The 25,036-nt window shown below is 38.7% G+C and overlaps 1 protein-coding gene across 2 annotated transcripts in view; it reads right to left on the bottom strand.

Annotated features, from left to right (window-relative positions):
• The window catches only part of TDP1 (tyrosyl-DNA phosphodiesterase 1), a 114,356-nt gene that overhangs the window by 82,325 nt on the left and 6,995 nt on the right, over positions 1 to 25,036 (bottom strand). For both annotated transcript variants that reach the window (XM_073349395.1, XM_073349397.2), the window contains exons 5-12: positions 22,269 to 22,365; positions 21,353 to 21,387; positions 16,643 to 16,735; positions 14,356 to 14,526; positions 13,371 to 13,449; positions 10,592 to 10,777; positions 8,494 to 8,542; positions 7,349 to 7,415 (exon numbers count right to left, since the gene is read on the bottom strand). In XM_073349395.1, coding sequence (XP_073205496.1) covers positions 7,349 to 7,415; positions 8,494 to 8,542; positions 10,592 to 10,777; positions 13,371 to 13,449; positions 14,356 to 14,526; positions 16,643 to 16,735; positions 21,353 to 21,387; positions 22,269 to 22,365 — 777 coding nt within the window. The remainder of the gene's footprint in view (positions 1 to 7,348; positions 7,416 to 8,493; positions 8,543 to 10,591; positions 10,778 to 13,370; positions 13,450 to 14,355; positions 14,527 to 16,642; positions 16,736 to 21,352; positions 21,388 to 22,268; positions 22,366 to 25,036) is intronic.

Genomic DNA, 25,036 nt, shown 5'->3' with positions numbered 1-25,036 from the left:
AAAACCACAGCTTGAAGTAATTATTTTGTTGAAAGTTAAAAAAAATTGTGTCAAGGTGTGAACTGAAGGCTGAGGCATGCATGGCATGGGGAGGAAGAAACTTTGTGTGAACTGGTAATTTAAGTGAGTAGCAGTTTAATTTCAAACTGGAAACTTATTCCTCCTGTCACTTTTGCCAATACTTTATCACAGTTTCCTTTTATCTTGATTTTACAACATTTAACAGCCCATTGCTCAATTATATTATGACCCCACCTCTGTAGGGGAACACTTGTTTCATTTGGCAGTCTGCTATTCACACAGTCTTTAAAGGACATGTGTCTCAATTATATACAGCATCAACAAAGTATAAATTAAACAGCTATTTTAGCAGCCTGCCAAAATCATCACTGCTGCATTAAAACGGGGTAGACTTCCTCACCACCACAACCCCAGGCATTCTTTAAAATTTCAATCAATACACAGCTCCTTCAAAACAACCCTAGAACAGAAGACATACTTACTTCCTACACTAACCAGCTATTCCATCTTAGTACCATTCAAGAATGATTTCTTACAATATATTCTGGAGTATCCAGTCCAGTCTTACATGATTGGAGAATTGGGGCTTCCACCACATCTCCTGGGAGACTATTACTCAAACAGACTTTAGCCTTCCCCCCCCACCCTTTGCTCAGTTTCATTTCACTGCTTTTAGACACACTCCTGCACTGTTCTAAATAATTCTTCCTCCTACTTAATGCTTACGATCTTTTTTCAGAAGAATTGTAGACTGTTAGAAGTCTTTTGAGATTCACCTGCTTTTTTCCATGCCTGCAGATTTTAATAGCATATCCATTTGCTCCATACTCACTAGGGGTGAGATTTTAAATGACTAAGGAGTACAAGTTGAAAGTCAACTGGACTTGTGCTCCTAATTTACTTAGGCACTTTTGAAGAATTGCATCCTTTATTTTTTCCCTTCCCAAAAACTGTTTACCTGAAATCTATATCCTCATTGTATGCATTTCGTGATCTCATTCTCTATTATTCTAAAGTCAAGTAGCTCCTGGTTTCCAGATTCCATATTTATCCAGATTCCTAAACAGTAAGCAGATAATGGTTCTTTTTCTCCAGTTGGAGTCACTACTTTCTGATTTATGAAGCTGCCTTTACACAAAACTTAGGAACCAATCTGATGATGCGTCTGGTTATTTCCCCACCCACCACCTACCCAGCTATCCTCCATAAGTACTGCATACTGCAATACAAGGTGACTAAAAAGAGTAGGCCTTATTTTTTTATTTTGGCTTTTCTCCTATCCTGGTGGACAAGGTGCCACTGTCCACTTTTGTTTTTCATTCCTTGTACCCTTCCATAAAGTATTTCTCCACCACCTCCACTGCTGTATAGGTGCTATAAATCCTTGCGATACGTAGGATGACAGCATCACCCTTTTACCTTTTCTTCCCATCTCTACTGACATTCTATGTATTGTATGAGTATCATCCCATCATTTTACTGTTTTGCCCACTAGATTCTAATCTCCATAGTTTCTAGATTCTAGTAGATGGAATTAACGTGAAAAATAAACATACAGATTTTGCAGTACATCAGCATATGTCTTATGTCAGCTTTTATTTCAGAATTCCATCTTCAGCCTTGATTTGTATGTTAGAAATAAATGCTAGCTCACTTTCCTCCTCAAATTGAAGAAATTAAAGATGAAGACTAAACAGCTCACATACCAAAGCATCATGAGCTCTTTGAACACATACTTTGCCAAGAATTAACATTGTGCTACAATATACTTCTAATACTTCACAGAAATCTATATAGTGTCATGCATTTTGGAGTACAAGACTATCTTTCTGTTAGGGTCTAATGCAATAAGTCATCTCCTAGCTACCACTTTTAATTTTTGAAAAGTTTCTCTTAATAAGCAAAGGAGTACTAACCAAGTTAGTCTCTAAGGTGCCACAAGTACTTTCTTTTTGCAAATACAGACTAACATGGCTGCTACTCTGAAACCACTCTTAAGAAGGCAATTTTAATTCTACCCCATTCAGAAAAAGTAACTGGGTTTGCCACACATCTTATGTGTTTCACATTTCCACAATAACTATAGCTTACCTGACTAATGCATAGCCTCAAATGAAATCTGATCAACAGTCTGATACAAGTTTGTGCTCTTCTAGGTGTACCAAAAACAAAGACCAATGAGATAATTCCTCCATCAGCTAAACACAAGGAAATAAACAAAGTCTTTAAGATGATATGCCAATCAGGCAAGATCATATTATAATAGGTAGCATTATTTCAAAATGCACATCTTTGCTACAAAAAAGAGAAGAAAACGCTTATGTACTCCTTTGAATTACATGGTGATAACTCATTTGCAATTCTCATAACCACCTGCAGGGTTTCAAACATTGATGCTCTTTTATATATTTGTTGGATAAAACTTTTTGTTCCATTCAGAATTCATGATTTGGAAAACAAAATGAGAAGAAAGGGCAACCACCCAAACAAGGAATTGAAAGGACTTTATATGAAAAAACACACCAGTATATTTCATCTCTGCAAGTTAAATAGCCACTCCAGCCTCTCAGGTGTTTGGTACTAATGGGATGAAAGAAACAGGAGGCTGCTTCTTTGCATGTGATTCTATTCAGGGAGAGGGGAAGTTCAGCTAGCATAACACCATGGAAGCTCCGCCATGCAAACTCTGCCCGCCCATGCATATGATTAGAGATTCATTTTCTCTAATATCAGCCCCCTGCAAATCCACAGAAATTAAGAATGATTAGCTACACAGATTTCTGCTTCAAATTATTAACCAGCCCTACATGGGCTGGTGATCAGGCGCAAGCATGACCAGAGGAGCCTGACAGCAACACTGATATGAGAACAAGTAGTGCCTGGGAAATAACAGACATACTGCTCCTCTGAGGATGCCTCGAGGTATGTGAAACTTTGGTTATTGCAGGGTTAAAAGATCATACTACAGTTTACTATACAGAGAAGCAAACCTACTCTTTCCTCAATTCAACAGGCCTCAAGACAGTCTTCTACCTAATTTCATCCCATTCACTTTTTCATGTGGGAGGGAATGACCTAGTCAACACTAAATACTAAGAAATATGATTAAATACCAGTCCACATGGAAACCAGATCTTGTCAAACAAACGTGATTTAATTCTCTGATCATACAAGGTTGGCCAATAAAGGTAACTGCTGATGTAGTATACTTAGACTTTTGTAATGCATTTGATGGAGTACTGCATGATATTCTGATTAAAGCACTAGCACTATACAGTATCAATAGTGCACACATTAAGCTGACAGAAAATAGCTAATGGGAAATAATCATCAAATGGAGATGTCCACTGGGATTCACAGGGACTGGTAGTAGGCCTGACACTAATTCAACATTTTCATCAATTATCTAGAACAGGAATCGGCAATGTTTGGCACACGGCCTGCCAGGCTAAGCTCCCTGGCAGGCTGGGCCGGTTTGTTTACCTGCCACATCCACAGGTTCGGCTGATTGCGGCTCCCACTGGCCGCGGTTCAGTGCTCCAGGCCAATGGGGGCTGCGGGAAGCAGCGTGGGCCAAGGGATGTGCTGGCCGTGGCTCCCCGCAGCTACCATTGGCCTGCAGCGGCAAACCGCAGCCACTGGGAGCCGCGATTGGCCAAACCTGCAGAGGTGGCAGGTAAACTGGCCCAGCCCGCCAGGGGGCTTACCCTGGCGGGCCACGTGCTAAACGTTGCCAATCCCTGATCTAGAAGTAAATATAAAGTTAATGCTGTTATAATTTGCAGATGGCAAAAATTGGCAAGAGCAATAAATAAGGAAGTTATCTCAACGATTTAGTAAGATTGGCTCATTCAAACAAAATTAGTTTTAGTACTGCCAAATGCAAAGTTTTATATCTGTAGGAACAAGGAATGCAAGCCATACCTACATCATAGAAGGCTGTATCCTGGACAATGACAGAAAGATTTAGGGTAATAGTGGACGAGCAACTCAACAGGAGCTCCCAGCTCAATGTTGTGGCAAAGAGGGCTAATGCAATCCTTGGAAATATAAACAGGGAAGTAGTCAATAGGAACAAGGTGGTCATCTTACTGCAATATAGTTCTGGTATTCATATTTTTAAAAGGATGTTAAAAATTGGAGAGGATGCAGAACAGAGGCACAAAAATGATTTGATGGCTGGAGAAAATGTCTTACAGGAAGAGATTTAAAAAACTTGATGTGTTTAGTTTATCAAAAAGAAGACAGAGGTGATTTGATTATAAACCATAAGTACCTTTATGGGGAGAAAATGCCATGTATTAAAGGGTTCTTTAATCTAACAGAGAAAAACATAAGAATCAGTGACTAGATGCTGAACCATGACAAATTCCATTTAGAAATAAGGCATACATTTTTAACGGTGAAGATGATTAACCACTGGAACAAACTACCACAGGAAATGGTGGATTCTCCATCTCTTGATCTCTTCAAATCAAAACTGGATGCCTTTCTGTAAAATTTGCTTTAGCCAAACCCAAGTTATTGGGCTCTATACAGAAGTAATTAGGTGAAATTTAATGGCCTGTGATATACAGGAGGTCAGACTAGAATGATCTAATAGTTCCATCTGGCCTTAAACTCTATGAATGTATCAAGTATAAAGCACACAATTCCAGGATTTGAACTTCAAGTATTGGATGTAACAGAACATCTTGTGTTATCGTAAGGACAGACAATGGCATGAAGGGCACTCTAGTGAAGACCTTAAAGGTCTATCAATCTGGACAAAAATATAGCCCAGTGGTAAGAGAACATAGCAAGAAGAAAAGAATAAAAAAGAGAACACATTCTGTATCAAAGACTACCAGCCTTGGAACAAACTGTACTACTTTTACAATAGCACTGAAGCGCCTGACACATGATTTGCCATGGTCAGAAAAGTGCAGCTATGATAAGTTGTGTACATCTCATTCTTCTAATAAGCATGTACTTTAAAGCTCATTTATTTAAATTCAGAACTGCATTACAGAGCTATGGATTCATTTTTGCTGTCAGAAGTTTGGAGGTATATACCACAATCTGCCACACGCTTTCAAAATATTGGGAGGTATTTCTAGCTCTTTGTGGGAGTACAAATAACCATTACACCGGTAAAGTATCTGAGTGCTTCCTTCTCTCTATTCCTTCTCCCTTCCTTTAGGATAGTACCCATTTATTTCTGCCAATTCCTCCGTGTTGTGTCTCCGAGTCTTAGTCCTACTTATTATAGTCAGTAAGGGAGAGCCTTCCAATATGCTAATTTCATCTTACTTTCCCTCCCACCCCAAAGCCCCACATCACAGCAACCCTCCAGCAGCAGATTCCTCCATAACTCATCAGTATTGTTTCTCAGAATAAAGGGACAAAGGTTACATGATAGAGGACTACTAGAAACTGAGACCAAGGATAAACAAACAACTGATTGCTTCTGCACTGCATAAGTTGCCATGCAACGCTCCTCCAATTCTCAACAGGAGTCGCATCATAGACAGATTTCAGTGCAAAACCTGGGAAGGAGTCCTAGGGGCCAGGGAGTGTGTGAATGTCATTGTTCTAAAGACATTCTGATTAATGAAAAAGGAATATTCTTTAGTGGTCACAAGTAGCTTTGTATACTGCAAAGGCATAATCACTAATACATATAAGATCATGGGTATTTTTTGAGTATGTACAAACAAGGAGTTAATAGTATGTATTTAATCTTAACTTCAATTTCCCAGTTTTGAGCATTTAAATTCCTACACTAGATATTATTTTAAAAAAAGTTAACTCATTTAAAGTAATTTCGGAATGAGCTTTTATTTGCAGTTGTCTTATCAAAATTCTAATAGAAGGTCTTAAAATGGAGCTGCACTGAAACATTTTCTGATGTATAAATAATAGCTGGTACAATCTGTCTGATCTAGACCTACTTATACATATTTTGGTCTCAGTCAGCTGAGAATACTTTTTAATTTTTGTTTGTTTCAGAATTCTAAAGAAAAACAAGTGCAGTGCTTCTGGCTGTAGACAGAACGAAGTACATAAGCATCTGGAAAAGCAAACAACATCTGTGTTGCCATGTACAAAGAAGCAAGTACATTGCAGATGATATGCTCTACAAATTTGTAAAGGAAGGGCCAACTGACATGGTACTTAAAATGCTGGTAGCTTGTCTACACTAAAACGCTCTAGGTTGCTCCTTCTAGTGTTAAGAAGTCTGAGAAATGTTACAAAATTTCCCTAGTGCAGATAAGGCTTTATTTTTAAATTGGTGTCCCTTTAAATTCTTGGAGATAGCACAGCATTCACATTAAAAAAAATTAGACAAATGAAGTAGTCATTGAAAGCAAGAGGCTTTTAAAGCACTCAGTTACAACACCCAAAACCCAGTTTGCCAAACATCAATTATTTTCATTTGTAAGTTAACAAATTTGTAACTGATAACATGGAATATCACAATGCCATTTTCAGACAAACATTTTAAGAAGTTTAATCGGCCTTGAAAGTTGCATTAATGCATTTTTCCGTTTTAAAACCATAAAGAAAGTTACATCATAGTCTCTTACGATGCACATGGAATGTAGAAAAGAAATTAGACAAGTTACCAGGTAGAAAACCAAGCTCCATTGGGCTGCAGAAAGACTCTAGGCCCCATTCCTTTTCACTTTTTACTTTTAAATGGAGTATTTGTACTGACAATAAATCTTTCCTAAAAGACTTCACCTGAAGTCCTGGCCCCAGTGAGATCAACAGTAAAACTCACACTGAGTGCAACAGGACCAGAATTTCACCCTTAGTATTTTAGAACAAGTGAGGTCATAAACATTATATAAATAAGGGTCTGGCTTGCACCATAGCTGCTGCACTGCAGTAACAAGATCTTCCTAACCCTGTTCGGACCAGCTTCAGTTGGAGCCAATAGCAGAAAACTCCTGCCCAGATCCTGAGGATATGGGGCTCAGGGCAAAATTGCAGTACAATCATATTATCGCTCCAGGTTAGAGAAGGAAGATTTAGACAATGTCTTAAATTTCAGTTTTAAAAGTAAAAATTTCTGGTGATTAGCTGATCTTTTATGAAATGTCCAGGATTCCATAATATCGGCGAGTTCTTGTGACCAAGCATATACTGAATCTGTGTGGTAAGCAAAACACAGCTAGATTTGGAAGCAAAGAAATTGTTTAATGGAGTCTAAAATCCCACCAGGTATCTGACCAGTTTGCCTAAATTTGCATTCCACACCACAACGTATTACAACAATGTAAGTTTAACCATAATGTCTGTAAATCAATGCTGTAAAGGATCAAGAGACAATTTCACTTACTGGAAATAAGAGTGCAGCCAAAGTTGTTTCTGTGCAGTTTGTATACTGTATGGAAGAGAGCCACCAGCTCAAAAGAAAAGAAACAATGTTATCAACACTGGTATTTGATTTTTGAAAGACATTTTGAAAACAGTACAAAAATACATTCTCAGTAAATAATGAGGGGGTAGAGGAATACATTAGCTCCATTTGCATCTCAATGTTCTTTTGAAAAACAAATCAGAAGCCTCCTGTGATACTAAATGGTTTGTCTCATCAGACAGAAAAAATTTAAACACAGATCCCCAAACACGAAGTAACCAATTTACACCAGAAAATGAATTCAAAAATATCAGATTAATGATTCACAGTTCAGTCCCTTCTTAAGATACCTCTGTGGATATTTTTCCTTATTATGCCCAATGGAGCGCGTAGCCCATAATCAAGTGGCTCATAATCCACAGATAGATGAGCATTATTCACTTACACAAGAAACAGTGAACAATAAAGCTTCAGACAGATCAGTGACCATTTTATGAGGCAGCACTTTAGAACATGGGTATCACATGCTAGACATTGAGATATGACATTTCTGAAAATGTAGTCTGTGCCCAACTTTGAAACATGCACACTGACTTCAGAAATATGGACCTGGGAAGAATGAACTTAACAACTGTAGAGCTTGGAATGTTAAAATATCACCTGAGCAACCATTACCACTCCTTGGATAAGTATTCAGCTAGGGCTTAGACATGGAACGTAACAGAACATGAATCACGCCTCCTACTATTCTTGCTTGCAAAACTCAGTGTAAAGAAGACTTTTGTATAACCACAAGTACATCCAAATCATTTAGTTTGTTGCCAGATCCCACATACCCCTAAGTCATAGTTGTGATCTGGAATAGTATTCTGTGTCTGACGTGCAAACTGGACTAATAGATTTGTAATTTACATGCCAATACATAGAAAGCTTTGCAGTGCTAGTGTCTGAGCTCCAAAAACAAATCAGAAGATGGCTGGCTGGCCAATAACCCAACAGTCTTCCCAACACAGCCAGCAGCTTGAGGCTCATTCAGAAGAAACACTGATCAATGAAACATTTACACATTATCTTACAATGCATTATCACAAAAACTTTAGAAATGTTTCTATTCATTTATTTACCAGGATATCCTTCCAAACTTTGCCTCACATTGTCCACAGTAGGGTAAATCTTTTAAAAAAAAAAAAAAAAAAGTAATAATCAAACCAAGCTAATTGAAATAATGCAGTTCTACTAAAATATTACTAACTTTGAAATAAAGATATTAGGATCCTATTTTTTTAAACATTGAATATTCTGACAAGTCACATTCCTAGCAAATAATGTGGACTAAAAGGACACACTCCTCCAGGAAAGCAAGAAAAGACTGAACACAATACAGGAGTCTGAGAATTAAAAAAAAAAAGCTACAAACTAGATTTCATTGGAATTAAACTAACCAAAGTGGAAAATTAGTCATGAACCAGTAACAAACGTTCAACACTTACGCTATCAGTTATCTTCTACTGCTGCTGGGTGAATATCCATGACATTCAGGGTTAAAAGGAGCAGAGACTCCAACAAACATATTCCAAGTAATGCCCCTGAGGTCATAGTGGGCTCTTCCCTGACTGATCAGTCTATTCTTAACTTCTAGTTTACAAGACTCTGTCCTTGCTCTTTTTTTCCTTTTACCTAAGATAATAGAGGAGTGCAAGTGACATGGATACTGCCACTTGAGGAGATACACAGAGAGGGGATTACAGGATGTGGAATGAAAACAAAATACCTTTCACATTTTGGGAACTACATTTTAGAAAACTTTGGTGATGTGAACAAAATTGATGTTTCTGGGATTTCATCAGTTTCCAAAATAGAAAACAATGCAGCTGTGGGAAGAAAATACCATCTTCTAGATTTTAAATGTAAAAACACTCTCTCCACTTGTGGTCAAAGATTTCAGAGCACTTTGAGGGACTAGATATGTTACCTTGGTGTTTCAGGCCACATACATTTTCCCTAGTTAGGGTATATCTACACTTAAAATGCTACAGTAATACAGCTACAGTGCTTCAGTGTATATGCTCACCACAACGACAGAAGGGGTTCTCCTGTCACTGTAGATAATCCACCTCCCTGAGAGATGGTAACTAGGTCAACCAAAGAATTCATCGGTTAACCTAGCACCGTCTACTCCAGGGGGTTAGGTCAGCACTGCTATGTCCCTCAATAGTGTGGCTTTTGCACACCCTTGAGAGATGTAGTGATGCCAATGTAAGTTTTCAGTGTAAACCAGCCCTATATTTTCCTTGCAATTTCAAAAGAAAATTATTCTTCCCCTTTTCTTCCCAAAACCTATTATGTTATGTTGCTGTTCGAGAATGACCGTTACATCCTACTCCAGTGGAAGATGTATTTTAGTGATGGCCAACTCTCATATATAGCAGTTTGCAAAATGATCTTTCTACAATTCCATAACTCAATTTCTCCCCTCCCTTTGACTGTGAAAACCCAGGTGGTCACAGTGCTGTTGACAAAATCCTATAGTAGAGCTAAAATAGCTACATTAATCCTTTTCTTAAAAATGTTAAAATTAGTTTTTCCACTGGGATAGAGAAAATGTGGCACAGTACACAGATGTGGTTATATACTACTCAAGAGGTAACTCCAGGGGGCTAGTTTTGCTCAAGTTACCTTGACAAAAAAGGATAGAATTGTGAAATAATTATGAAAGGGAGAAAAATACAAAAAGCTATACCAAAAATCTAGTTCTACCGAAAGTTATCATCTCTACCGGTTGCAGACAGAAAATAACTGCATATTTTCTGCCAATTCATCCCCTTTACTATTGAGTGAAATCAGAGAGAATAAATCTTAATTCTCATCTGCCGATATTCCACCAATGTCTCATGCCTGATTTAAGAAACACTGGAGAATGGTCCTGTAAGTTGAAGCCGGAAACAAACTGATTCTAAGGCTTACTTTAAGTATAGCTCTAGGATTTTGTACATCACGTGGGTACAGTTAATATTTTATTCTTTTATCATTAAATAACTAGAAAAAAATTCTTCCACTTTGGCAATTTTAAGTAAAAAATCCTGGATAATTTTTTTCAGAAGTTATTGCAAACTGATATTGACAACGAGACTTGTCTGTGTTATCCTATTCTGAACATTGGAAAAAAATAAGTCGGTAAACATTAAATAAAAATTACCAACCACCACCACCTAGAAAACATACCAAATGAATAGGAATGTCAGGTTTTGCTAGAGTCTTCACAGTACCACCTAGCGTAATCAGGCTCTCTTGAAATTCTGAACACAACCATTTGGACTGGTCCGCTCCCATTGATCCAATACTTGAAAACTGTCCTATCACCGGCCAAGATTCTTGTGCTGGTATTGGTGATGTATACTCTTTCAAAAGCTATTTGGGAAAATAAAAACGTTGTGTTAGACTTCAATGTGTCAAACTACGTAACAAAAAATGTATAGCCAGGTTTCAGTATTTAAGATCTTGTTTGATGCTCTCTATAATTAAGCACTTCATTTGCCACTAATAAAAAAGTTGGATTATCTATTCAAGAGTCCAATATAAAACACTACTCAACTTTAAAAAACAATTCAAAACCCATGATGCTCTTTTCCATGGGGAAAAGAGATTACAAAATAGTTTTGTTCAAATGAACTGAAACTGCCAGAATCCTTAGATTCTTCTGATAATCCCAGCCTCCATGTTTCAGGAAGTTAGTCACATAAGTCTTTTGAAATGTGATGGATATTGGGCACCTAACTCCCTTAGCCTCCTTTGAAAATTCCCAGCCTCAGATGCCCAGGAGAGAGTGAAAGTGATACCGAGAGAAAGTGCATTAGGGGGTGAGGGCTGGATTGGGGGGAGGGGGCGGGCAGGCACAGAAAATTTCCTCTTCAAGATTCTAAGATATTCTTACTGAAAGGATAATTAGGAAAATACACAAAACCAAAGTTGACAAGGCCGTAAATGCCAATTAAATTATCTGAGAAAAGGACAGACACCACCTTCATGATGAGAGCTGCATTATACTATAAAAGGTGAGTTTTTCATCCCAACCATAAAATAAATATACATATTCAAACATTTACTTTACAAGGGGGATCTAACCTTTATAATTTCCTTGTCCAGTGAAAGGTTGAAAGCTATCTGCAGTCTCTGACTTTCCATTATGTCATAATGAGGGAGCATGTAGCTCAGATTTCAACGGGCGGTCAAAGAGTGGATACTTCTTTGAGTGGAAAATGAATGAGACAAAATGACACATTTAACAGCTCACTGACATTTGTGAAAGATGGTGTTAGAATTTCTTGACCATGACAGGTAAAAAGTTTGGCAGAGCATGAAATTACCACATGCCAAAGAGGTGTTAGGTCAGGGATCAGCAACCTTTGGCATGTGGCCCGAAATCCGTTGGTGGGATGGGACTATTTGTTTACCTGCAGCATCCATAGGTTCGGCCGATTGCAGGTCCCATTGGCCGCGGTTCACCGTTCCAGGCCAATGGGGGCTGCGGGAAGCGGCGTGGGCCAAGGGATGTGTTTGCCGCCACTTCCTGCAGCCCCCATTGGCCTGGAACGGTGAACCATGGCCAGTAGGAGCTGCCATCAGCCAAACCTGCGGAACCTGCAGACAAACAAACCATCCCATCAGCAGATTTCCCTGATGGGCCACGTGCCAAAGGTTGCCAATCCCTGTGTTAGGTATAGTGTGCCTTCTAAACTTTGGAAATGTGCATATAACAGATAACATGAGGTATCTTCTTACAATTCTGAATAAATCTCCACAAAACCATAAAAAATAGAGTATTTTTACAGTAATCCCTAGTGGAAAGATATTCTATAGTAAAATATGTAATATTGTATGAAACTTTCTGAATGTGGCTTAATAACTGATTTACTAAGTGATGTAGAAAATTCAGTTATTCCCTAACCTTAACCAGTTATAGCAAGCCAAAAATTGAAGACAACTTGAATATGCTTATTTTGTTCCATCATATTTGCTGGCCAACCTCCTGCATTTTCAATTCCTTATCAATGTAGTCACACTTGAAAAATATACAGTACTTTTTTTCCAGGTCATTTAGAGCCAATCTAATAGTGACTATGGCAGCAATTTAAATATTAACATTGAATGATCCTATCCGTAGGTCAGTTTGTACTGAATTTGACTTTTCCTTCTGTCATGCCTACTGACAACTTCTGCTATGCGCCTACTCAGGTAAGTATTCCTCTTCCACTAAAATGGCTTCTGATCTGCTATTTACTGACATATGTAACAAGTCTGGCATCATGATATATGGAGTCCATAATCTATGGTTTTCCCACTTCCTTTAGAAAAGTTTCAGAGTAATAGCCGTGTTAGTCTGTATTCGCAAAAAGAAAAGGAGTACTTGTGGCACCTTAGAGACTAACCAATTTATTAGAGCATAAGCTTTCGTGAGCTACAGCTCACTTCATCAGATGCATATCGTGGAAACTGCAGCAGACTTTATATATACACAGAGAATATGAACCAATACCTCCTCCCACCCCACTGTCCTCCTGGTAATAGCTTATCTAAAGTGATAACCTGGATTTGTGCTGGAAATGGCCCACCTGATGATCACTTTAGATAAGCTATTACCAGGAGGACAGTGGGGTGGGAGGAGGTATTGGTTCATATTCTCTGTGTATATATAAAGTCTGCTGCAGTTTCCACGATATGCATCTGATGAAGTGAGCTGTAGCTCACGAAAGCTTATGCTCTAATAAATTGGTTAGTCTCTAAGGTGCCACAAGTACTCCTTTTCTTTTTTCCTTTAGAAAATGTCATTCTGACAGCCATATATGTTGGAAAAAAGGAGTTAAGTAGCTTACAGTTAACATTAGAAAACTGTAATGAAGAGATGGAAAGATTAAAAATAACCAAAAGAAGTCAGCACAAAAGTTATTTATGAAAAGAGAAGGAAAATAAAAAAAGGAGAAAAAAAAGTGAACAATTCCAATACCTTTCTAAGTCTAAAGTGACCCCATTTTTCTTTTTGGTTGCCTTGGTATCGTCCCGGGGTTGATCCAAGCAGATATACTCTTAAAAAAATTAAATATATGTTAGTTTATTTAGGATTTGGAGTATTATGAACCAAAAAAAAAAAAAAGAGAAAAACAAGTCAGGGGACATAAGGCATTCAAGCAAACTAGCATCCAGAATTGCCAGGTGAGGAACAGAAAGTGGAAGACAGAGTACTTTATTTTATAGACAAAGCCATCATCTTCCATTTAGCATGTAAATCTCACTTAGAGAAAAATTTACATGGACAATTTCCATTTACAAGATTCAACACGGATTTCAATTTAAGTAACTTTATCAGCATGGCCTGATACATTAGCACTGTCAAAATACAGTGTACATAAATACAACAGAACTAATAATACAGAGTAGCTGGATTGTATTCAGTGTATTTTGTTACACAATAGTCCATTACTGATTGCTAGCTTGATAGCAAATGCCAGCCTCTCCATACTGTCTCTTTCCTTTCTCCCAAAGTTATACAGATTTATTCTTTGCTTTTTAGCAGAGTGTTTTTTACTATTGCTAATAGAAAATCCTTTTCTAATTTTTTTTGTACAGAAAAGGTTTCTCTCTCCACTAAAGTTGGGTTCTCAGCATTTCCAGCATAGTTTACAGAGGGCCTTCCAGCTTCCTCTTCCCTGCCCCTACCCCAGTTGGTGGTTACAAACTCTACATTTAAATAAACTATTTTTAATTTAGTTCTGGGGTCCAGTGACTTATCCTAAATTTACTATAAAAAGCCAAGGAACTTTGCACCCCTTATCATACATTAACTGACAATATTAAATTGCAATTCTTAAAATCAATATATCAGAAATCTCTTAAATAAAACACTCCCAACTCTGTATAACCTACGTTGTGCTCTTCAGCGGCTAGGCACTCAAAGGTATCCACATTAAAAGGTAGCCTGAGATGATGCATACCTTGTCTCTGAAAGGTCATGCTCTTGGATGATGTCAGCCCATTCCTTGAGAGTAGGGGAATTATAAGTCATCAGATAGAGTATTAGGTCAGACTTAAAATTGGTTACAGATTCACCAGCAGAACCAGTGGTTCCATGCGGCAGCCTTGGATATAGGGGGCTTAGCCATATTCTAAAAAAGTAGGAAAGAAACACTAAAGCACTATATTTATTCACTTATCATATATTGCATTATATATATATTCTAAGAAAAGTAGATCGAGCAGTCCAGTCAGAATCCCAGATAGAAACACTTTATTAATTACTAATAAAATGACTGGCTTAATCAATTTGTCAAGCATGCACAGTAATCTCAGCTCACTCTTCAGATATAAATGGAAGGTTAATTAAGAACACAATTTATTATTCTGTCAAAATAGAATGGCAAATGTATTATCTATTATAAATTTCTTGGAACACTAGACTGCAATTACACTCACTGGGTCACAGACTGTGCACCACTTTGACTATTTATCCCCATCCCATAAATCTAGTGCTATATACAAATGTTAAATAAATAATAGTCTGAATCTCAGTGTTTGGACTGACTAGTAATACTTGTATCCAGAACTGTCACTATAAATTGAAAATTACACTCCTGCAAAATAGATTTATCCACTAATTCATGAAATGACAAACAGTTAAATGAACCAAAGCTAGAGGGCCTGAAAGGTCTTTATGCTTTGAAAGAAGGGGACAATCATTTGTCACTCCAAAACTTCTTTCAGCACAGAAATGGGGACATAAGAAAAAGGAGTGAGTCAGTCACCTCCCCAAACTCTTTCTACTATGGAGAAGGGTGTGGATCTGCCACCATCCTCCTTCAAAGTAAGTCAGTGGTGTCCTCTTCAGAAGATTAGGGTTCTAGATGGCAGAAACAATGGTCTCCTATGAGCCTCCTCACAACCCTAGATCTCCTGTTCAGGGTTCTCCAAAGCCTTATTAAGGAGGATGGAGAGTTTTTTCCTGAGAGTACTAGAAGAACAGGCAACTTTTGGAAACTAATTATCCAGAAAGAAGCTATATGGAGAGGATTTCTAGGGTATGCTGTTTAGCGAAAGTTCCCAAAACTAACATTTTATTGCCAAATGCAGTGTGGTAGCCATGTTGGACCCAGGACATTAGAGAGACAAGGTGGGTGAGGTAATATCTTTTACTGGACCAACTTCTGTTGGTGAGACACTAAGGGTACGTCTTCACTACCTGCCGGCTCAGCGGGTAGTGATCGATCTATTGGGGAGCGATTTATCATGTCTCATCTAGAAGTGATAAATCGATCCCGAATTGATGCCTGTACTCCACCTCAGGAGGAGTAAGCGGAGTGGATGGGGGAGCTGCCGTGGTCAACTCACCACCGTGAGGATGGCCGGGTAACTCGAACTAAGATACTTCAACTTCAGCTACGTGAATAGCTGCCTTAAAACCTCATTTAGGTATCTAACAAGCGAAGTGACTATCACATGCACTAAACTGGTGCATCCCCATTGACTTCCATGAAAGATGCAGTTGCTCTGTTCATTCTGAAAACAGGCAAGTGTATTTAGATGTCTAGATATGGATTGAGGCGTATAAATATAGGCAGCCAAGTTTAAAAAAAGAAAAAAAAATTCTTGGCATACTGTATGTTCTTTCTTGTAAGCTGACCAAATTAGATCTTGAAACAACTGAGATACAATTAAACATTCTATGATACCATTTTTAGAGCGTCTCTTTTCAGAATAAAGCTATACTTTATTGTGGTTGCTTCCAGATGACTGATTAATAATAGCTGTATTTCCTTAAGACTTAGATGAGGCTTTAGGTTACTAACTTTAAATTTTAAAATTTTTAAAAAAAATTAAAATTTTTACCATAGTTTTTCAAATCCCTCCATATATGAAAGTCAGCCTGTGTTTTTCTATTCTCATGAATTATCACCAATAAAAAGAGAGCAAGAGTCCAAATCTTATCCCCAGTCATGTGTCCATTGTGATTGCACAAGTAAATCCAGTTTCTCCCGACATGGCATTGCAGAGCCACAGTAGTTAGTAAAAGTAAGACAACATCCCACCACCACCAAACTACACATGAACACCTATCAGGCCTTATTTATTAAACGTGGAGAGGGAAAAAAAGTCCATTCCTCATCTTCATTTTTCAGGTCATCTTCAACACACATTACAGCATGAGACATGTAGCCTCCCTATTTAACAACTGTTAGGTAGCAAAGCCTCTACTATAACAAAAAAAACCCAAAAACAGTTGCTTACCCCTGAGTTTTCTGGTCCCAATCAGCATCAATAAGATTGGATGTGTGTATCACAACTCGAAGACCTTCTTCATATAACAACAACATCATTTTCCTTAGAAATAAATGCACAAAATTCATGAAGTACCATAGTAAGAAAATATAGAGCACAATAAAAATTCAAAAGATTGCTCTATTAAACCCCATTCCTCTCAAATCATTTGGATAATTAACTGCACTATGAAGGACTGGAGCCTTTGTAAGGTCTAGGCAGCCTGATTCCTGAGCCTGTGCGGAGCTCAGGTCATATAATGACCTGGAACCAAAATATATAAAGACCTGGATCTTGCAAAGTGAGAGTGAGCGCGCGAGCGAGCGCACACACAGTCCTGCAGTGCAAACCGAGTTTACAATGGACTTCCATCTCTTCCTTAGCATGGTATCATGTAGTCTCTTAACCATTACAGAATATAACTCTAAACTCACGTGGCTGATACCATCTTCAGAAATTTTGCTTTAATCTTTGAACATTAGTGTTCAGCAAACTGGGATTGAAATACCCACTATTGAAAATAGATATTGTAGTTTCACTTGAGCTCATGACATAGTTTAGGCAAAGTAGTTAGGGATCTCAACATAATGTAGTTTTTGGAAACTCATACATCAAATTCTTTATCCAGTGTGGCTAGACTATAAAATAAGTATTTTTACATTACAGTTTGTGTCAAAGTCAGCCTAACTTCAGTACCCGAAAAGATAATGGAGCAAATAATTAAGAATTCGATTTGCAAACACCTAGAAGAGAATAAGATAACAGTCAGCATGGATTTGTCAAGAACAAATTGTGTCAAACCAACCTAATAGTTTTCTTTGACAAGGTAACAAGCCTTGTGGATAGGGGGAAGTGGTAGATGTGGTATATCTTGACTTTAGTATAGCTTGTGCTATTATCTTGCATGACCTTCTCATAAACAAACTAAGGAAATACAACCTAGATAGAGCTACACTTACAACATTTGCAGATGATACCAAGCTGGGAGGGTTGCAAGTGCTATGGAGAACAGGATTAAAATTCAAAATCATCTGGACAAACAGGATAAATGGTCTGAAGGACAAATGTAAAGTACTCCACTTAGGAAGGAACAATCAGTTGCACACATACAAAACGGGAAATGACTGCCTAGGAAGAAGCACTGCAGAAAGGGATTTGGGGTCACAGTGGATCACAAGCAAAATATGAGTCCACAGTGTAACACTGTTGCAAAAAAAGCAAACATCATTCTGGGATATATTAGCAGGAGTGTTGTAAGCAAGACACGAGAAGTAATTCTTCCACTCTACTCTGCGCTGATTAGGCCTCAACTGAATTTTTGTGTCCAGTTCTGGACACCACATTTCAGGCAAGAAGCCGACAAATTGGAGAAAGTCCAGAGAAGAGCAACAAAAATGATTAAAGATCTAGAAAACATGACCTATGAGGGAAGATTGAAAAAAACTGGGTTTGTTTAGTCTGGAAAGGAGAAGACTGGGAGGGGACATGATAAAAGTTTTCAAGTACATAAAAGGTTGCTACAAAGAGGAGAGAGAAAAATTGTTCTCCTTAATCTCTGAGGATAAAACAAAAAGCAATGTGCTTAAATTGCAGCAAGGGCAGTTTAGGTTGGACATTAGGAAAAATCCTGTCAGGGTGGTTAAGCTCTGAAATAAATTGCCCAGGGAGGTTGTGGAATCTCCATCATTGGAGATTTTTAAGAGAAGGTTAGACAAACACCTGTCAGGGATGGTCTAAATAATAATCATGCCACAAGTGCAGGGGGATGGACTAGATGACCTCTCAAGGTCCCTTCCAGTCCTACAATTCCATGAAAGGATAATCTTTATAAGAATGATCAAGTTAAAGTTAACAGCGGCTGTCAAAAATACTCTTCCAGCAGCCTCTAAAACACAGTGGTTGACTCTGTGCAGCCTGAAGCCACAAAAGCAAACCAACAGAAACATACAAAGGAAAGGTACACCCGTGTTACAGTCTTCTCTGCATGTCTTGGAATGAGAAGGGTTTTATGATGTTCCAAGGTCTGCGATTAAAATATTTTCAGTTGCTGAGCCCACTGGAGACCGCAAAGCTTCATCTGCAATGGCCTGGGTCTTTTGGGTAATGCACTTCTGAAAGGCAGTCAGAGGATGCACCTTTTCAAAACATTAGGGTCGAATAGAACTATAACATTTAATATGATCATTTAAAACAACTCAAAATACATTGTGGGGAACAAAATAAAATGCAGCATACAGAGAATACTTTAATGAAGCTGGGATGTTCATGCTATGCTATACAATGTTATTCATGCCATTTAATTAATTATAGACAATCATTTGAAGGCTTTTTTTTTTAAAAAAAGGATGATAGTGGAGTGCCAGCTGTGCTTAACCTTAACAATAGAACTGCTTTCTGTTTAAATAAACAATTAACAATGTGAAGAATAACCACTCATTCCTGCAGCCTAATTTCTTCGACTCAGGAACAGACAACAGCCTGTCTCTTCCAGAGAGAAAAACTGACTGGAACAGTATGACTCTTCTTGTTTGTTACAAGTACTGATTTCTTTCCCCCCCTCTCTTGCATTCCCCTCCCTAAACAAACAAGATGAAGGTCAGCTGCAGGCATATTCATGAGAAAGTTCATTTAAGATGCTCATCCTTTCAAACCCACTTTTTACCTTCATTTCACCTTTTTATAAGTTTCCATAAAAGTCAGTAACCAATTTCAACAGAGCTAGGTGTTGTAATGTCTGAAATCCAAGAAGTACCTTTTTTCTATCTCAAACCCAGAAAGTGTCCAGTAACTAAGGAAGTTTTCTACCTTTGGCTTGCAGGTTGCAAACTCAATACTCTGCTACACCGAGTTGTAAAGAGTCCATTTGTGACAGTTTTCCCATTTTCCAAAACTCCTATCTGGAGCAGTTACTTAAAAATCCAACCCTTTTGCTCCCAGTTTTGTTTTCTTTTTCTAAAGCAAACCTGTTTTATTCTCCTAGAATTTTTTTTCTAAACCAAAGAATAGATAGGAAAAAGAGACATCAGAGATGTCCTGAAATCTAAATTGTACAGGAATAAAACATGCCACTGGAAAACAGCAATGATATCAATATGGGGGAGAAGAGGGGTCCCAAACCATATAGCAGTGGCCTTTCTCCTCTGTTAAACTATATGTGATCATGGGACGATGTATACTGACACAGCATCAAGGATTAAAATTAATCCCAGTTCAGATAACCTGTAAACCAGCATAGGCACCATTAAACACCAAGTTGTTATTGCTTAAGTAGTGCTTAGGGTATTATGGGTACCATCTGCATTCAGATGAATTGCACCATAACTGTTTTGTTTTAATAACAGAGAAAAGTTCTTAGCTTGTTTATCAGTAACAATGCAGAAAGGACACTTGTGGTTTATTATCCAATGTTCAGGTTCCAATCTTGACAGTGTCACAAGTGTCATTTTTCAGCAATACATCCTGTCAACCACAGGCATACTATAAAATGCCAGTTTCATCTTAAATATATATATACATACATACATACATACATACACACACACACCATTTAAAACTTTCCAAAGAGACATCAGCTTTCTTTTAAACTTGCTTTTGTAGTGAATGGCCATTAGTCCAGATTTGTAAAGATACATGTTTATATTGCGTCATAAGCAAGAACTGTAACTGCAAAAGTGAGTGCAGCGTATTTGAGTGGCCTACTGAAATCTGTCCAAGATTGATTACAGAACAGAAGCCTTAATTCCTGGACTATGTGCAAATTTGATTTTCTGCTACCTTCAGTTTGCTGGCTAAGCAATTATCCTTGTAAATTTGCAAGCCCCCCCTTACCCACTTTTCTTTTTTAAAAAAAACAGCCAGCATGTTTTAATCTCCTAGAATAATTTTTTTTAAATCAAAAGACTAGAAATCCATGACTTATTAAGTGAGAAAAAGAGTAACAGGCTAAAAACATTAAGTCTCCTTGAGAGTTAGTTATGGCTGAGAAATGAAACAAAGCACTGTGATCCTTATAAATAGGGCCCTACCAAACTCATGGCTGTGAAAAACACATCATGGACCATGAAATCTGATCTCCCCCACACTATATGGCTATCGTAGGGATGGGGCAGGGCTGGGGACACCCCAGCTGGGAGCTCCTACCATGTGCCAGGCTCCAGGGGACCACCCCCACATATCCTGTGACCCTCACTTCTGGCTGCTGCTGGCAGTAACGTTGGCTTTAGAGCTGGGCGCTGCCCAGCCAGAACGCAGTGCTGCTGCCAGCAGCAGAGCAGAAGAAGAGTGGCAATCCCGCAACCCCCCAAAACTTCCTTTTGGGTCAGGACCTCCATGGTTACACCACCACAACGCTGTGAAATTTCAGCTGTAAACATCTGAAACTGTGAAATTGACTATTTTTAAAATTCTATGGCCATGAAATTGACCAAAATGGACTGTGAATTTGGTAGGGCCCCACTTATAAACATTTGTAAATACCATGGGGAACACTATGCAGTTCTTTGAAACCTCAGTCTCTACCAATGTACAGACTAGCCTTTAAATTCAAAAGCATCTTTATAACCCAGCTTTCCCACCCTATGAATTGTTCTTTAAAGCATTAGAGATAATGCATACATTTTATACAGCAGCCCCAGCATTATCTTTAAAACTGGACTTTCCTGCTTCACAGCAATTACTTACGTGTGGTGGGTTCCAAAGGCAATATCCAGCTTAGCCTAGAACAATGAAAATTAGGTAATTAAAAAAACCAACATCCTAATACAATCAAAAAGAGAGAAGGTTGCAGCTTGCATTTTGCTTCAATTACTGCTCTCTAGTGGAGAAATCACCAAATTACAACACAGCCACTTTTACCCCAAGCACCTGTAGATGCAATCTCCAATTGCTAAAAGTGAATAATCTTTACATATTACACCATTCACCATTATTGTGACTGAGACATTAGGCCAAAGTTCTTTTGGTATTTAAGAGCAGTGTTTCCAAAGACACTCAAAGCCTTCTGGGGTGTGACAGCTCTGTTGCAGGCAGTTAAAATTAAGGTTTATTTGATGTGGGAGAGAGGAGCAAGACATACAAGAAACTACAGATGAAAGGCAATTCTATATTTCTACACTGTTTATTTACACTGCCCAGGGAGAGAGAAGCAACCCCTCAGACCACTCCAGACCGCTCTTTTGGGAATACAATATTTTAATTTGTTAATCACCGGCATCTAGTAGTTGCAACACCAAAAGTCACACCTCATTTACATATTCAAATACATAACCATGTCTTTAGGAGGAGGTTTTGTTTTGTTTTTTTAAAGAAATGGCTCTCTTATTTCAGTAATAGGTTGAATATAAAGCATGCTTATTGTGGAGCCCATAAAACTTGTAGGATTTATGTTCAGGTACTGAATGACATTATATACAAACAAATCCTCTACCATACATAATACACTACTAGGAAAAGAGTGTGAAGACAAATGGAATTTTCATAAACACCATTTGCCCTACAATATTATGATCTATGCTAGCATGGTCCTTTGTACTATGGTATTCCAGCAGAGGTTACGATATTGTCTTGTCAAAAGAAGGATGAGTTAAGAGTGAATTACCTGGCAAAGGCGGACATTTTCATATGGGTGTGCCTGTGCATGCAGTTCAGCCTTGGATTCTCGCTTTTCACCATGTACTATTAATAATGGTTTTTTCCTTAAAACAAAATTAAAAAGTGATGGATTTTAATAAAAACTTTATCAGGTGGGTTAGCAGGTTACTCAGAGGCAGCAATCTACCGTAGCTGCTCTTTCATGTAGCTACAATTTCTGGTTCCCAACTCCCACACTCTAGCAAAGAAAGGGAGGTATAATTTGCACTGCCAATCAATAACACCAAGGAATTAAAGAAGTGATTAGGATATAAGCTTCTGAGAAAGAGGTGCTACAAACTCAGTTGGAAGAGAAGCGGGAGCGATTTAGAGACCAAAAGGGAAACTGTCTCAGAAGGCAGGCTTCCAGCATTGTTGTAGCTGTGCTGGTCCCAGGATATGAGAGAGACAAGGTGGGTGAAGTAATATCTTCTACTGGACCAACAACTGTTGGTGAAAGTGACAAGCTTTTGAACTACACAGAGCTCTGGGTGACCTGAAGAAGCACTTGATGAAAGAGACAAGCTACATGGATGTCTTCTTCAGGTCACCCAGAACTCTCTATCTCAAAAGCTTGTCTCTTTCACTAACAGAACTTGGTCCAATAAAATATATTGTCCACTTTTGTCTCTAAGAAGAAAGCAGCAGATAAAATCCCCTTGGAAGACCTTAGATTCAGAAGCATTGAGAAAGGCTCCCTTAGGTAGTGATCTGCATAGCACTCCTGCTCAAAGTTCACCACAGCATTTTGACAGTCATATTCACTCCCTAATGCTCCACTCCATTGCATTTCTAGTGTGATGGAAACAGCAAAGTGACATTTAGGAGAATAATGTACACATTTTGTTTAGAAGCCTACAGCACGCAAAGATAAGGATGGAGTGGAGTGACAGGGAGATATTAACAATAATTGGTATTGTGATAGCACCCAGAGGTCTATCATTCAAGGTGCTATGCAAACATACTCGCTGCCCCAAATGACGACCAGTCTGAAAAGACACGAAACGAAGGAAGGGGGAGTGAAAAAACAACATACCAACAAAATAGTCCATAGAGCAACAGGTATTTTTTTTGTTAATTCCTCCCGTTAACACACACACAGGGTCTAAGAAGGAAGAAAACAATAAGCCTGGTTCAAGTCCCCCCTCTGCCTAAGGATCAGCTACTTCTCAGGTGAGTGGTCTTACCACTGAACTAGGATATATTCTGATACTGGGCTTCCTCAATCTGTCCTGTTGAAGCTTCATTGTTAAAGAGTCATTGGAACAGGAGGACTAGCTTGTGGGTCTCCCACATCCTGAGTGAGTGCTCTAACCACCAGGCTACAGAGTCACTCCTGCTTGCTCGCTCTCTCTCTCTCTCACCCAAATGACTAATTATTCATCCAAAGTGGAACAGCTTCAAACAGGAGAGAGCAAGGGAGCCCCACATCAGAATAAAACAGCAGTTAGGGCACTCTCCTGAGAGGTGGCAAATTCCTGTTCAAATCCCTTCTCCCCTTCAGGCCAAGGGAAAACTTGAACTCTGGGTCTCCCACAACCCAGGTGAGTACCCTCACCACTGGTCTAAAAGTTGTAAGGGAAGGAAGGAGTTTCTCCCCCTCCCGGCTTCTTCCAAAAACAGCACAGGAGCCTAACTCCAGGAAAGAGTCTCAGTTGAGAATGGCAGAGATATTTGCCTCCCTGCAGCCCGGACTTAGATGCCTATACCTTCATGAGATAGGTGGGGCTTAGCACACACCCTCTTGTTGGCATCTCCCATTGGCTAGCTTAGCAGCTCCTTGCCTAGCATAGCCTTGCCTAGCTGGGTTTTGTCAATTGTAGTCTAAGGTGCCTCTCTCCCCATTTATTCTGTAGAGAGCCCAGATGCAAAACTCAGGGTTTGTGAATCAGTGATTTTATAGGTGCCAAAATGTTGGGTGCTAAGACACTCAGCATTCAACACTTAACTCCTTTTATACATCCAGGCCATACAGTTTTAGGGCTGAAAGCTATTAATTTATTTGAGCCTGCCTGTTAGTATGCTTCTCCCTGCTAGTTTGTATTTTTTAATCTTTTTACCAGCCACAGAAGTACCTTGTTGTTTTCTTCCTACTTAGACCCTTTGTGTGTGTGTGTGTGTTAGTTAAAGGGAGGAATTAAAAAATGTGCCTATTGCCACACAGACTATTTTGCTTGTATGTTGTTTTTCACTTCCCCTTCCTTTGTTTCTGGTCTTTTCAGACTGCTCATCATTTGGGGCAGCAACTATGTTTGCACAGCACCCACAGAATGATTGGACTCTGACCCCTGGGTACTATCACAATCCCAAATATTATTATCTCCCCGCCACGCCACTCCACTCCACTCTATCCACAAGTGTGCTGTAAGCGTGACCAGAGTCCTCCTACCAGATCAGGCCCTGCATGTGACTTTGGTGTTCGAATGCCTATCTTACCCTGGTTTGTGAATTGTTGTAGGGCTTGCAACACTGTATGGAATATGTGTGACCATTTATAATATTACTAATACCAGTATTATAAAATTGCCATGAATCTTATACAAGATATGCCATGTAAGGGATCAGTAGAAAAAAGTTAGGATTTGCCAAGTGTGATAATCTTGTTTATATATTTGTATCGTCTTTCTATTGTGTGTTATAAATGTGCAATATATCTGTATCTCAAACCTGTGCCATTTTTCTGGGTCACATCCCCAGACAGTTTGACATCAGCACCATCTAGCCAGTTAGATGGGC

The sequence above is a fragment of the Lepidochelys kempii genome, chromosome 6 (genome assembly GCF_965140285.1).
Source record: "Lepidochelys kempii isolate rLepKem1 chromosome 6, rLepKem1.hap1, whole genome shotgun sequence".
NCBI lineage: Eukaryota > Metazoa > Chordata > Testudines > Cheloniidae > Lepidochelys > Lepidochelys kempii.
Note: the sequence above shows the minus strand (reverse complement) of the source record. Positions and strands in the feature narration are given on the sequence as shown.